Below are 15,662 nucleotides of genomic sequence, written 5' to 3'. Positions count from 1 at the left end.
AATTTTAAAACACATTTTTTCTTACTGCTCTTTGCCTCTCTCATGGGTACCACACCATCCCATCTCTTGCTTCTCACATAGGATAAGGATGAGGAGAGACACACGTCTTACTTTACTCAAACACATTTAGATGAACATAGGCATGCTTATCATAAAAAATGGCAACTCAAACACAAATGAAAAAAACATTTCTCCTGGCAGCCACCCTGTGAGGTCAGAGGGCCTGTCAGAGTGGCCACATGTGCTCCCCAAAGAGCCCAGGGATTGATGCAGGAGTCAGGCTTGCCACATGGTCCGTAGTCTAAAAATATAACAGGTCTCCTCAGCAGGACCTGTCCCAATGGACTCTGAAATTTCCCATGGGTCTTTACCCAGTCTCTGATTAATGAGCCAACCAGAACTCCAGCTAAATGGATTTCTGAGTTCAGATTTCCAAAGATCACTTGGCTAAGCTGACCTGTTGTGTTGAACCTGAACTGGAACAGAAAAGAAACCCTACCTGCCACACATCCAAAGGTCATTTCAACAAGCAGCTTCAAAATCCCAGATAACCTTCCAGATATATCAACCTTAAAAAAAAATAGAACTACCAAAGTATTTATGATAAATGTCTTTAATCAAGGTAGAAAGATAAATCTGGGAAGACGCATAGAAGCTCAGTCCTGGGATTTCCACTGTTTCTGTAGTGACACAATGCAGGGTGCTTATAGAGATTTTGGAGGAGAGCTTATTCCCTGTCACTCACTTGGGACCTGCACTAGTCACAGTCTAAACTGCCTGGGAGAGGCCTAGATGAAATAACCAAAGGCTAGGGTACCTGAGAGTAGCCTGAATACAAGAGAAACTGAGAAAACAAAAAAAGCTACTTAAGACTTGATTATATCTGCCAGTCCTTTCTAAAGTAATCTAATTTCTAAAGTAAAGGGGTGCTTGAGGGTTTATGGTTCAGTCTGAGACAAGAGTCATTAAGGGAGTTTCTTATAGACAGGTTGGCAGGAACAAAGGTAAATTTGTAGTTTCATAAAATCATGTTGTCCTTCCTTGTGGGAAGCCATCAAGATCATGTCATTGAGCACAGCTCATCACTAGTTCTGAAACCGGCATGGCAGGTGTCAAAAGGATGGTTGTTTAACTCAGTTTCCCCAATGTGACTCTTTCCTCACTAACATTCCCTTTTACTGAAATTATTGAAATCAATATCCTTACTCAGCCCCAGGGAAACACAGAAAAACAATACAGGCTAATAGCAAGGCCACCCATAGACCTCCCACAAACCCCTAAGTAAACCCCACATTTATATGTTATAATACAGAAACTTCCACAGAAATCACTTCACAACAAACCAGCATATAGTAAGTTAATGTTAAGGATTTTAAAACTCTGACTCAGATTCCCATACACAGGTGCCTGCAAAAAACAGGCCAGAATAGTTTCTAAGTTTCCCTCCACCCCTCCCTGATTTGGTACAATAAGCTAACATAAAAGAACAATAAATGAAATATGAAGAAATTGTCTCCCATGAAAAATCCTGTACTTTCCCACCACTATACATCAAACACATTGTCTCTAAGAAAAAGATGGATGGTGAGAATGGATTTCCATGCCAACTTTATGTGTGACCTGAACATGTATAAAATAAACACAGCCCAAAAGCTGACCAGAGCAATCTTTATGATGCCTGGCTCTGGCTGAAAACCCAATTACTATCATTCATCTCAGTCATGTCACCAATGCTGTCCCACCACCGAGATTTCCTAGACCTGTGGGAGTTTTTTACCCCTTCACTCCCTGATGGAATAATTGCAGTTTCTTTTGCTATTTACAGTTACTTGAGATAGTTTATATTCTCCATGGAGTCATAGGTCACATTCTCACTCTAATTACCACGGTACAGTTCAGAAGAGTTGAGACTGAGGGGAGAATCAGGTCTTTGATGCAATAGTCTGGAGAAAAATTCCCACAGTGAAAAGTCCACCTGAGTACTCTGGGGGGCCCCATAAGAGGTTGCTCCAAGAACCAGCCTCCCTCCCCTAGTCCCTTCACTATTGCCAAAATGTTAAGATTGAAATCAAGGTAAACTGAGGCACAAAATGCCAACCATCATCCATTTTTAAATGTATTTTATTTATTACCAATTACTTGTTATAACAATTTCCACAAAAGTTTTCCTAAATTATATGATCAAACTTAGATCCCTCCCTCCTTCTCTTCTCTCTTCCCTTGTGGTACTGTTAGGTGATTCAATCTGGGCTATACATGTGAGTAATCTTATAAAACCAAAACCCCCAACCATAAACCTAAACAACTGAAAAATCGTAAGGCATCATCTATTTATTGACAAATGTTGAGAAGGCACAAATTTTCCAATAAGCAGAGTCTCAGCCTTTTCAGTTAGCTAAGACCAAATGAAAGTTTAAAAGTCTTCTGAGTAGTTCAGTGATGAGGCACAAGTCACATCAGGTCACTACAGTGAGAATGAGAATGATGGGAGGCAGGGATCATTTGATCTTTGAAGAGTCATTCTTTCTTGGTCCATTTCTCTAGATTGGTTAGTCTGGCTGAGGTATTCCAGAGGCTGTGAGTCACTTGAGAGTCCTGGGCAGGCTTAGCAGGCAACGCCAGCATACATTTGGAATTAAAAAATTTTCCTGAAATGCCATCCAGTTCTTCCGCTATACACAGGTACAGGACAGGAACAGCCCCCTGTTCAGGGGTCTTGGGTGACAGCAAAGGAAGAAAGAAGGGTCAGAACATGAGGGTCACACCCATCTCAAGGGATGCAGGGACACGTGGTGTAAGGTGAGGTGAGGGGAAAAGCCAGTTTCTTCTAATCCATAATAGAAAGAGCCGATTGATCTTGGAGTAAGGAGTCCTGGATAACAGTCTCAGCTCTAACACAAGCTATGAGATTTAGGCAAAGCTGTTGCCATTCTCTGAGTCTTGCTTTTTCCCTTCTATAAAATAAATAGGGATAATAATAAAAATAGGGAAAATAAATAGATCACAGAGAATTATTATCTAAATATGGTTATGATTCTAGGAGTCAAACACAGAGGCTCTAGGATCTAAGGGAGAGGGGTGATGGTAGGGGAGGGTACAGAGACCACCACCTTCTAAATCATCAAGGAGGACATGAAAGAGAAAAAGAATACTCTTTCTAATATCTTCTCACCCTAAAGAAGATACTCAAGAACCAGAAGATGAGGCGAAACAACCAGTGGTAATTCTTCATAATCTCTGTTTTCACAATCCCTGGTTCCACCGAATTGGATGTCACACCTGAGGTACAGATGGTAAAATATGAGTCTATGTGAGGTGGAGGGAAGATTTAAGAAGGTGTTATAATAATGGAGGTTGGGGAAGGAAAGTTATGGAGCTAGCCCCTTACTGAATGAAGCCCCAACTTCTTTCCCTGGCATTCAAAGCCTCCCATGATTTAGTTCAAACCTACTTTTCACGATTCACCTCAGTCTACTCCTTTTCACTTAACCTCCAGCCCAAACCAACTCTAGTCAAAATAAGAATCTTCTACTGTTCCCTGTGCCTGGAATTCTCTCTCCCTCCTCTCCCAGACCTTTTGACATTTTAACAACTGTCATGTAGGGTGACAACTCCTCTATGAAGCTTTTCTTAATTCCCTCCAGTTGAAAATATCTTTAATCTGAATTTACAGCACTTTTGTCTCTTACACATTTTGGGGCTTCTCTGAGATTTTTCTTTGTTTTCACAGAATTAGAGAATTTCTGGATAAGGGAGAGAGATTTATGTATACCATTTTTCCCCTCTCCCCCCACTGTTCATTTGATGTAGTCAAAGGGTGTAAATTTTTTTTTAAACCCTTACCTTCCATCTTGGAATCAATACTGGGTATTGGATCTAAGGTAGAAAAGTGGTAAGGGCTAGGCAATGGGGGTTAAGACTTGCCCAAGGTCGTACACCTAGGAAGTGTCTCAGGCCAGATTTGAACCAGGACCTCCCATCTCCGGGCTTGACTCCCAATTCACTGAGCCACCCAGCTGCCCCCAGGATATAAAGTTTTAAATCACAGGTTTTATGGTTTAAAATACTAAACAACAAAAAACACGAATTTAGAGAGAAGAATAGGGATTTGTGATTTCATTAGTAAAGGGTACTAGAGGGTAAGAAAAGTCCTGTTACCAATGTTTGTTGTTATTTAGTCATGGCCAATTCTTCACGACCCCATCTGGGGTTTTCTTAGCAGAGATACTGGATTGGTTTTGCATTTCCTTCTTTGGTTTATTTTATAGATGAGGAAACTGAGGCAAACAGGATGAAGTGTCTTGCCCAGAGTCACACAGCTAGTATCTGAGGCCAGATTCAAACTCAGGAAGATGAGTCTTCTGGACACCAGGTCCAGACCTCTATCCACTGTGCCACCTAGCTGCCCAGGGGCCAGGAGAGGTCAAGTGATTCCCCTCAAGGGGAGGACTACAAACTCCTGCTCCCAAACTCTGTATCTCTCTTTTTCTAAGGCTTGGCTTCCCCAGGCTTGGGCTCAAGAGAGAGCTGTGATGTTAAATATAGGATGTGAATCCTGATTGGTGGAGGATTTAGGCGAAAGAAGAGTAATTTAAGAGAGAAGGACAGAAGCAAGGAATGAACCTGACAAGGTGGAAGGGAGACCTCCCAGAGGCAGCTGTCTTGTGCTCCAATACAGACAGGAAGCTTATTAATTTATTTATGTATTTTTTAAAACCTTACCTTCTGTCTTAGAATTGATACTAAGATTCCAAGGCAGAAAAGTGGTAAGGGCTCTAAGATGAAGTAACTTTTAATCACTTATCTTAGTGTTAAGGATTCCTTTATAACTGTTTGATACTCTGTAACTGTGAGTCATAGTAAAAGATAGCCCCAATTATTAGATTGATTAAATAACTGTATAAGACATAATAATCCTAAGAATAATCAAGAAATAATCATAATGTGTGCTGTGTCCATAATTAAAGTAAGATTCTCTGTTGATAAAGTCATTATCTGGGATAAATTGGATGCCACCTTGATTACAGGGATGACAATTGAGAGATTCTGAATGTTTCCAGGTGCCATAAGCCAGGAGCAAATGTCAGTTGACCCCACCCTATAAATTTTTTTTATTTTTTATTTTTTTTTATCCTGGGACTCCATTCTAGGAGCATAGGCCACAACCAGTAGGCAATGGGTCGCTCAGGGTCACCCAGCTGGGAAGTGTCTGAGCCCGGATTTGAACCTAGGACCTTTCGTCTCTAGGCCTGGCTCTCAATCCACTGAGCTAGCCCAGCTGCCCCTACTTTAGGTTGCAGTTTCTTTAGCAGATGTAGTTTTTACAGGGTGGGGTTGCTAGCCTCACGCCCAACCCTCCTCCTTTTTCATCCGGGCTAGGGGACCGTCCTTAGCCTATAAATACCCCATAGGAATTACAGTTGGGAGGTCTCAGAACTCAGAGATGAGATTGGAGCAAACATCTCTTGGAGCAAGAACTGGGACAGAGGGAGGTGATGGTTGAAGGGTGGTAGAAGAAGAAGAAGGGTAATCCTGAACCTAAACCTGTATCCTGTGCTTGACTGAGAGCGAGTGATCCATCAATACTATTGGTAGTAGAGCTGAGAGAATACACAGATCATCAATCCACATCTAATCAATAGCCTTCCCTATTCTCTGGCTTTGCTGTGGCCAGGTCAGGTCAGAGATAGCAAGAGGGTGAAGACCTCAAGCCTCTACCAGCCTAGCAGTCTCCAGTCCTGATCAACAATTACTTTAGTAGCCAAACTACAGCAATAAGGTTCCCAATCCCCAAACCTATTACCTTGTTATCCTTTCTCCATCAATAGATAATATCGTGATTCAACAAGTACCTTTCTGAGTGGTTATTCCATCACAGCCCTTGAGAAGGGGAGAATCAATAAGAATGAAGTCAGGTCTCAATCGCTTCCAAAGCCAATCAATAGCCCATTAACAATTAATCCAACCTCTGGTTGGGCCTAGAGAAGTTAATCATCTACCTAACCTCTCAAGAGGTCCCAACCTGAGCAAATGTTAGAAAGAAGTCACTGACAGGTTTAGCCAATTAAACCTGTCAGGGAGAAAAGGGATAAATTGCAGCAACAGCTAGTATGAGAGGAGTGGGGTTCCTCCTTCACCAACTGCAGTAGGCTTAGGCCTTGGGCTCTGATTCCTCCTTCATCTGTACTATCCCTAAGATCTACACACCAGCCATCCTCTACTATCTAGAAGGAAGATCTATAGGGAGATAGTAAGAGTAAGAGAGGATATATACAAAGATTTCTCCTCTTTAGTTCTTTTAACACTGTGCATGTTTGACCCTGAGCAGCATGCTCGTGGAATTCTATCACAGAGTAGAAGGAGGTTGGGAAACTCGCCCTGTGATTTTTAAATTCAGTTGCTGACCCTCTGGTACCCTGAAAGAGGAATCCTTCACACAGAACGGTTATATAAATAACATATTTATAATATCTCTTTATGATAGCATTTACTTTGTTTCTAGGTGACAAAGGACTAGAAACAAAGTAAATGCCCATCATTTGAGCAATGGCTAAACAAGATGGGATACATGAAAGGAATGGAAAATTTACTGTACTACAAGAAATGTTGAGTATGAAGAATACCGAGAAACATTGGAAGAGATATACATGGATGCAAAGTAAAGTAAGCAGAACTAAAAAAACAAAAATATAGGATGGCAATGTAAATGGAAAGAACAAAAAGAAAAATTGGAAACTGAATGCTGTGAAGTTATGACCATAACTCTGCCTTAGTTTCCTCACTGTTAAATAGTAATAAAAATAGTGACTACCTCCTAGTGTTGTGAGCATTAAATGAGACAATAACTGTAAAGCACTTAGCACTGTGCCTGGCACATAGTCGGTGCTGTATAAATGTTAGCTATTATTATTTAGTTTGCCCCCAAGTATATAAAATAAAAAGTGGGGGGCCTTGGAGATGGAGCTATAATGTGGGATTTCAGTTGTTTGTTAATTTTGTAGAACTAGATCTTTATTCTATTTTTTCTTTGTTACAATGGATCACTATGGGAAGAAGAGAAAATATTGGGAAATTAAGGTGATATAAAATAATATGAATGCAAATTTTTAAATTTAAAAAAGATCATCCCCAAGGGCAAGTTGGGTGGCTCAGTAGATTGAGGGTCAGGCCTAAAGATGGGAGGTCCTAGGTTCAAATCTAGCCTCAGAAATTCCCTAGCTGTGTAATCCTGGGCAAGTCACTTAGCCTCTATTGCCTGGCTGGTACTTCTGCCTCAGAACCAATATACAGTATGGATTCTAAGAGGAAAAGTAAGGACCTAAATAAATAAATTGAATAAATAAATGGATGGATGGATGAATGAATGAATAAATAAACAAATAAATAAATAAAAGATAAAAAGGACCATCCCTAAGCCCAGAGGCAATATGTCTAAGGGTTTATTCCTTTCTTTTCCAAGTTCAGGACTATCTCCTCCAGGCAACTTCCTTAACAAGCAATTAAGGGTGGTTTTGGGTGCCCCTCACATTACCCTTGTATTAGACTGTAGAGTTCTAGAAGGCAAATGTTATTAGTGGTTCTCTACTTTCTAGTTTTCCCTTACTCTAATCCATTCTACACACTACACATATGTAATATGGAGTTCATTATGAAGAATAGAACTAGGGGACATGAAGACATAGTAATGTATGTGGCTGCGGAAGGCTATGGCAAGAGAGCAAAACATTTGGAATGGAGGGAACTGTGGATTCAGTATAGTAGTAGAGCAAGGAAAGATGATGGGATCTAAGATTGAGGAGCTATCAAAGGACCATTTAAGGGAAAGGTGGACATAATTATAGGAGTAATGTAAGAGGGAGGAGCTAGGAGAGAGGTTGAAGCTATGGTTGAGGAGGTATAAAAGGACTTTGGGTGGCTTAATAGATTGAGAGCCAGGCCCAGAGACAGGAAGTCCTGGGTTCAAATGTGACCTCAGAAACTTCCTAGCTGTGTGACTCTGGGCAAGTCACTTACCCCGACTGCTTAGCCCTTACCACTCTTCCGCCTTAGAACCAATACATAATAATGATTCTAAGATGGAAAGTGGTAAGGGTTTAAAAAAACCCTAAAACTCTATAGTTGGTATGGGGGTAGGAGTAATTACCTGTCCCTTGAAGTCTCCGAGCAAGCTCCACAGTGAAGGATATCAACATGAGTTTGGAACAGTCATATGAACTGGATGAAGTAAGGTGGTGCCCAGCCCCTACCAGGTGCTGTTCATCCACAAACCCATACTGCTGTCGAAAAGAGGTCACATTCACCACTCTGGCTGAGCCTGCTCGGTGCAAGCCCTCTGAGGTAAAAGAAAAAGAAGAACTCTTCTTACTCTAGTACTCTAGATATGGAAAGTGACTTACTCAGGATTCCATAGTCAATAAGTGTAAAAGCTTGGACTTGAACCCAGATTTCCTGATTGCAAATTCAATGCTCTTCCCACTATTCAATGCTGCTTCTTTACTGGGATAGATGCTCTCATCCAAAGAAACTCTTAATTCTGCCCCCAACACATACACCCCTACTATTTTCCTGAGGGGACTCTAAAGCCTAGAAGACATTGTAGAAACAATAGCAGCTCCTTAGATGGAGTTCAGAGACATTGCCTCCATTCAAAGAGTTGTTTTGTTAAGACTGTAGAACTATCTCAGCAGAAAAATCTCAGAACTTAGAGGATCTGGATTTAAAGCCTGCTGTATATCACTAGAAGGCTAGAAAGGGTGATAGTGGTGGTACTCACATGGGTAGTGAAGGTCCCCATGTTGGGAAGGACACTGCCCTTATGTGCGGCTCAAAGGCTACACAGACATTTCTAGCCTCTTTTCCACCATACCTTCTTCTCTAAGGGATATTTTCATTCCTGCTTGGAGAGAAAGCAGGAGGCTGGGGCCAATGCCACTCCATTGTCCAGAAAGAGAGAGGATACTGGGCTAGAGTTAAAGCTATCTGCTCCTTTAAATAGTGTTTGTTTAAGGCAGTAGTTCCCAAACTTTTTTGGCCTACGGCCCCCTTTCCAGAAAAAAATATTACTTAGCTCCCTGGAAATTAATTTTTAAAAAAATTTAATAGCAATTAAAAGGAAAGATAAATGCACCTGTGGCCATCACTGCTCTCCTGGATCGCTGCAACACCCACCAGGGGGCGGTGGTGCCCACTTTGGGAATCACTGGTTTAAGGGATATGATTGGTTTCTGTCTAACTTCTGATTACCTTATCATTTTGTGGGGAAAGAGACCTTAAGCTATATTAAAGGCTTGAACTTTTCCCTATTTGATATCAGTTTTACAATGAACACACATAGCAAATAGCAAAGAAACCCATTTATCCAAATCAGCAGCAAAACAAATCAAAGAAGGCAAATATATAGGCAGGTACACACACACACACACACACACACACACACACACACACACACACACATGAGATAATACAGAGGAAAGGAGCACTCCCACTGGGAGTGAGATAACAGCTCAACAAAGAGAGAGTTTTAGTTCTCACACAAGGAGAAACTCCCCAATCTCTAGTGTAGCAAGCTAGATATAGGGACATGTTGGAGACTGCCTTCTCCTTCCCTGTCTTCTCATAACCTTTTCCTTTAGCAACCTGAAATGGGATTGAAATCTTCCATGTTCTCTCTTGAAGCTGGAAGCCAGGAGCACTTGAAGTGACTCAGTGTTTGAAGATTAGAGAAGACTCAAAGCTTGGTGAGTCCCCAAAGGGGACTCTAGCTTGGAGAATCCCATAAAGACTCAAAGGGAAATGAAACTCTCAAGTCTTGAGCAGATCAGAGCCAAACCTTCATTTCCACCCATAAAGAGGGAATCCCATACCAAGGGGCTTTGGGAAAGGGTTTATAACTACCTTTAAATGAAGTTGTAACAGATCGCCCCAAGCCATATTGCTCCTGAGTTATACAGATGGCATACAATCTTTTCACTAAACATCTCTTTTTGGGGTTTATTTTGCCCTCACTTAAGGTCTTCCCTAGGAACAAGAGCATTTGACTTGTGTCTGGGCCTCATGGAAAAGGCTCTTCAACTTACATGCAAGGATTCAGGCTACTCCAGAGTTATTCCCTAACTAGGATTGAGACATTTAGGCTTTGCTCCAGAGTACTACTATTTAGGGCAGTCTGATATTATTTACACATCTTTTGCAGAAACTGGTTTAATTTAACCCAAAGTTAGCAAGCACAGTTAAACCAGGAAGCTACTGAGTAGCCCCCTTTCTTCCCTCCAGTCCCCAAGAAATCACACTCTGAGTGAGCTTTTCCCTACTCTTGCCCTGTCCTGCTCCATCTCTGTTCCCCACCAACCTGGCAATCTCTCTAGTATCTTCTGGTTTCTGCTCATGGGGTGTTATGTACCAGAATCTTTCCCTCCCATCAATCAAAATTTCTCAGGTGATTTGATGGTGTGTTTTATACTGCTTGACCCAAAGTGAAGCTCACTTTGTAAACCAAAATGACTAAATGTGGAGTTTAGCTACCATATAATACAGGACACGCTTTATATAATCTGACAAAAACATTCAATAGCTTGTGCCTGAACCCATGAAAATTTAAGATGATGTTTGTCCTCCAGAGGTTCCATCGTGGTCCTGGGCTTGGACCACATTGCTCACACTACCACAAAGGAAAAGGCCTTGCTTATCTAGGCTTTGGGTCCTCAACCCCTGGTACATTATATTATGTTCATGTAAAAGCCCTTCTCTAGGGAATCTGGTCTGTCCTGTCTCTGTGTTTCTGGATCTTCATCCAGCTGGTTGAGCTATGATTGTTGTTCTGTTCTTTCGCCACTGATGGGGAACCTTTTAGAGATGGACTGCTAGGCCCCACCCCCATCCCACCCCACAGAGCATGTTTGAAGGGGAAAACCAATGATCACTAAGAGATAACGTGAGTTCAAGAGGCCAGACTCAATTAGTGTCATTCCCTTTTGCTGACAGAATTACAAGGTTGGTAGGTAGTCTTAAGTTTTGAGCTAGAAGGGGTTTTCAAAGCCATGTTGTACAACCCCTTCATTTTATAGCTAGGACCTAGAGCCAAGATTCCAACCTGGCTCCTTTAACTCTGAATTCAGCTTCCCTTCCACTGAATCTTTCTGTCCCCAGATTCCTCCCTAGGATTTCAGAGGGCACTGAGACAACAGAGAAGCTTCTCCCTGTGTTCTATCATAGGCAGAGGTCAGGGGGCCAGGAGGGTGACCTTTGATCAAATTCTTCCTCTCCCAAATTCTTCATTTCTAAATTTCTGATGGAGGTTTTTCTTTTTTATTCTTTTTTTGTTTATTTGTCTTTAAATAAAAACTTTAGGGGAAAAATGAAAAAAATTAGTAAAAGAAAAACAATTTAAAAAGTATAAAGCCATAGTACGCAGGCATTTGAAAAAATCATTCATGATATATTTGAGGAAAGGGTAGAGAAAAACAGACTAGATTTTTTAAGTGGGAAGAACTGATAACAACTGATGCAGCTAGGTGGCTGAATGGATGGAGTCAGGCCTGGAGATGGAAGGGTCTGGTTCAAATCTAGCCTCAGACACATTCTAGCTGTGTGACTTTGGTCAAATCACTTAACCCCCATTGCTCAGCCCTTACTGAACTGATATTTAGTATCAATTCTGAGACATATGATAAGAGTTTTTTAAAGCAAAACAAAACTAATAGAACAGTTAATATGGCAAAGTGGTAAGGAGCTCTCACAATTCTAGCAAGGGTGAAAAAAAGAGCATAAGACCAAATGATGATCAAGAAATTTAAGACAAAATATACTAAATGTATTTTTTCCATCCCAAGTCCACAAAAAAGAGCCAACCAGAAGGTACTAGGAAAGCAGTCCAGTCAGAAAAGCATAATCCAGGAGTATAACATTCTACTATATATGGATGAGGGTCTAGCTATGGAAGTCTGAGTCATGCAACTGGATCCCTCTGCACCTGGACTGGTGTCAGGATCCTGCAAAGCTCAGCCTAGGCAGGTAGAGTTCAGAGTGCTCCCTTGGGTCAGATCATTGTCCTCTTATCCTGGGATATTAAAGTCTGCAGCTTGTTTGTCAGAGCTACTCCTAAGGTACTTGAAGAATACAACGCTCAGGAACTACGAAAGAGTGGCAGGACCCAAGATAATACACATCGAGACTGTTATATTCATAATCTGGGAAATGATGGATGCCACCTTGAATGACAGGGAAGGCAACTGGAAGACTCAGAATATTCCCAGGTGCCGTGAGCCAGGGGCAAACATTGGTTGGCCCCTCAGTATAAATACCCAACAGCCACTTTGAGGGAAGTCTCTCTGGGGTCTCTGGAGGAGTCTCTGGACTGAGAAATCTCTGAGTGGGTGGTGAAGGGAGGCAGGGAGGTCTATGAAGAAGAGAGTAGGAAGAATCTGAAGTTATTTCCTGAAAGACTGTGAGAGCTAGTACATCACCAAACACTGGTGGTGAGAAAGCTGAGAGAATAAGATCACCAACACAGCTGCATCAATAGCTCCCCTATTCTCTGGCTTGGCTGTGGCCAGGCTGGGCCAGAGGTAGTAGAGAGAGTAAATCTCCAGCTTCCACCTGATAGCCTCCAGTCCTGATTGTCAACTAGTTTATAGATAATAGACTGATAGGGTCTCCAATCCCCAATCCTTGTCCTATTTATCCTTTCCCTGATTATAGAAAGAGTTCAACAAGTACCTTCCTGAGTGGTCCTTATATCACAACCTTTGGGGAGGGAGGCAAACGCAGTCAGATACCAAACATCATCCAAGGCAAATCAACAGCCCAATAATAATCTATCCAACCCCAGGTTGGACCTGGAAAGGTTACCCCTCTATCTAACTTCTCAAGGGTCTTTCTTGGGCAACTGTTAGAGAGAAAGGGGTCCATCAACATCATTGTACATCTATATCTCTTAGGATCCCCTTTGTTTATAACAAGACCAAACAGGACCCCCCCCCATTCTTTTCAGAAGTATAAAAGACCTGGCCTAGACACAAAGTCCAAATTAAGGAATAAAGTTGGAAAAATGAATTAAAACCCACATATGTGTAGATGTACATGCATGCACATGCATGTAGACCCACATGTGTATATAGAAATATACATGCATGTATATTTGTATGTGCATATGTGTATATGCAAATCATAAAGAAATATGAATCTACAAAAAATTATCCCAAAGTGAATCTGACAAAACTGCAGTTTCCCCACAAGTTCTATAGAATTCCTAGAAGAAATGAAGAATTCAAAATGGTATTTTAAGTGAAGTGAGAGCTCTAGAGGAAATAATTATAGAAGCCACGTATTAAGAAAGGGATGGGCAAGATGAAATATATCCAGGTGACAAATGGAATGAATGGTAAGGAGGCTGGAGAATGGGCTGTTCAAAGAACTGGGGACTATTTAGTCTGGAGAAGAGAACACTTACCAGGGGATAATCACAACTAATCTTTAAGTACCTGAAACCCTGCCATTTGGATGAGAGATTAGGCTCATTCTCCTTGGTCCCAGAGGACAGAACTAAGAACAAGAGAAGAACATAACAGGGAGGCACATTTCCTCCCTGTACAGTATAAAGAAATTTTCTAATAATCAGAGTTATCCACAAGTAGAATATGACTCTTCTTGATGATGGTGAATTTCCTAACATTGGAGCACATCAGGCAGAGATTGGAAGTGGAATTATGTAAGAGAGATTTCTGTTTAGGTAATGATTTACTAGATGATCTTTGAGTCCCTTCCAGATTTTATGAAGGATGGCCTTGTTTACAGAGAATAAAGGTTTGGGAAGAGAGAAGAAAATGAGAAAGTAGTACACTTCGTCCTTACTTAGCAACAAGTTTGTGAGAAGAAAGTGCCCAAGGTAGTTGGTCACAAAAGTCAACTCTAGGCCATCTGAGGTAAGTTTCCTTGGGGGCAGCCCTGGAAGAAAATGAAAATACAAAAGGGTTACAAGAATCACAAAATCTACAAGTTGAATAATATATAAGTAGGTGAAAATGATATATATTGGAGAAGTCAGATGAAATTTTAAAAAATCTTTATTTTAAACCCTTAACTTCTGTGTATTGGCTCCTAGTTAGAAGAGTGGTAAGGGTGGGCAATGGGGGTCAAGTGACTTGCCCAGAGTCACACAGCTGGGAAGTGTCTGAGGCCAGATTTGAACCTAGAACCTCCCGTCTCTAGGCCTGACTCTCAATCCACTGAGCTACCCAGCTGCCCCTGAACTCAGATGAGATTTATGAATACCACACCCAGGAGGTGAGATGGGACACTAAAGTTGAAGTATTGCAGCTAAGGGTGAAAAGGGTTAGATTGAGTAAGGTTAGGGTTAGGGTTCAATCTCTGAGGTATGGAGAAATGTACCAGTGGCCCCAGCATTGTTGACCAGCAGGTGGATATGGGGTTCCTCTTGAAGAAGCTTCTGGGAAAAATTGTAGATGGAGGCCAGAGAACTGAGGTCTACTTCTCGAAGCAGCAGTTCCTTACTCCCAGTGGCTTTCTGGATGTCTGACAGAGCCTTTTGCCCTTGGCTCAGGTTCCGGCAGGCAAGGACTACACGGGCCCCACGTCGGGCCAGCTCACAGGATACAGCCTTCCCTATCCCTGGGTCATAGGAGACATAGGGTTAGAAGTTGGAGGAGGGAAGGAATGTCGAGAAGAAGCTAGAACTGAGTTGATGGCCCCTTCCTTTCCTCATATTGAACAATACAGCAAACATTAATTACACAGAACTCTATGTGGGGCATTAGAAGACAGATAAAATTTAGATCAGATCTAGTTCCTGCTCCTGTGTAGTTTAAGTCTAATAGTGAGGACCGAGATAGTGATAGACAAGATGTACATTGCCATCCCTGTCAAGTCTTTATTATCACTCTCCTGGACTAGTGTAATGGTTTCCTTATTGAGCTTCTTGCTTCTGTTTTCTCCTACTTCTGATCCATTCTTCACAAGGAGTCAGAATAATCTTTATTATCCATGTCCCTAAATGCCAAACATTTTCAGCACCCCTCCCATTACCTTAAAATTCTTCCATTAACCAAGCACTACTCTATCTTTCCAGCTTTATTTCACATGATTTCTTTTCATGTATTCTATACTTCAGCAAAACTGGGAGCATGGCTGAACAAACTGTGGTATATGCGGGTGATGGAATACTATTGTGCTAAAAGGAATAATAAACTGGAGAAGTTCCAGGCGAACTGGAGAGACCTCCGGGAACTGATGCAGAGCGAAAGGAGCAGAGCCAGAAGAACACTGTACACAGAGACTGATATACTGTGGTAAAACTGAATGTAATGGACCTCTGTACCAGCAGTAATGCAATGACCCAGGACAATTCCGAGGGATTTATGGTAAAGATGCTACCCACATTCAGAGGAAGGACTGCAGGAGAGGAAACATATAAGAAAAACAACTGCTTGAACACATGGGTCGGGGTGGACGTGATTGAGGGTGTGGACTCGAAACTACCACACCAATGCAACTACCAACAATTTGGAAATTGGTCTTGATCAAGGACACATGACAAAACTAGTGGAAATGCGCATCAGCCATGGGTGGGGGAAGTGCGGGGGGGGGGGGGTGGTGAAGGGGAAAGTAGGAGCATGAATCATGTAACCATGTTAAAAATGAATATTAAT

The 15,662-nt window shown here is 41.7% G+C and overlaps 1 protein-coding gene across 1 annotated transcript in view; it reads right to left on the bottom strand.

Moving 5' to 3' along the window:
* Positions 1-2,199: 2,199 nt before the first annotated feature.
* The window catches only part of LOC123251697 (retinol dehydrogenase 11-like), a 15,430-nt gene continuing 1,967 nt past the window's right edge, over positions 2,200-15,662 (bottom strand). Inside the window, exons 2-6 of the mRNA XM_044681007.1 lie at positions 14,386-14,625; positions 13,849-13,941; positions 8,144-8,332; positions 3,173-3,279; positions 2,200-2,715 (exon numbers count right to left, since the gene is read on the bottom strand). Coding sequence (XP_044536942.1) covers positions 2,518-2,715; positions 3,173-3,279; positions 8,144-8,332; positions 13,849-13,941; positions 14,386-14,625 — 827 coding nt within the window. The 3' untranslated portion in view covers positions 2,200-2,517. The remainder of the gene's footprint in view (positions 2,716-3,172; positions 3,280-8,143; positions 8,333-13,848; positions 13,942-14,385; positions 14,626-15,662) is intronic.

This window comes from Gracilinanus agilis, chromosome 6 (assembly GCF_016433145.1).
Source record: "Gracilinanus agilis isolate LMUSP501 chromosome 6, AgileGrace, whole genome shotgun sequence".
In the NCBI taxonomy this organism is placed as follows: Eukaryota; Metazoa; Chordata; class Mammalia; order Didelphimorphia; family Didelphidae; genus Gracilinanus; species Gracilinanus agilis.
This window is presented reverse-complemented; position numbering and strand designations above follow the sequence as displayed.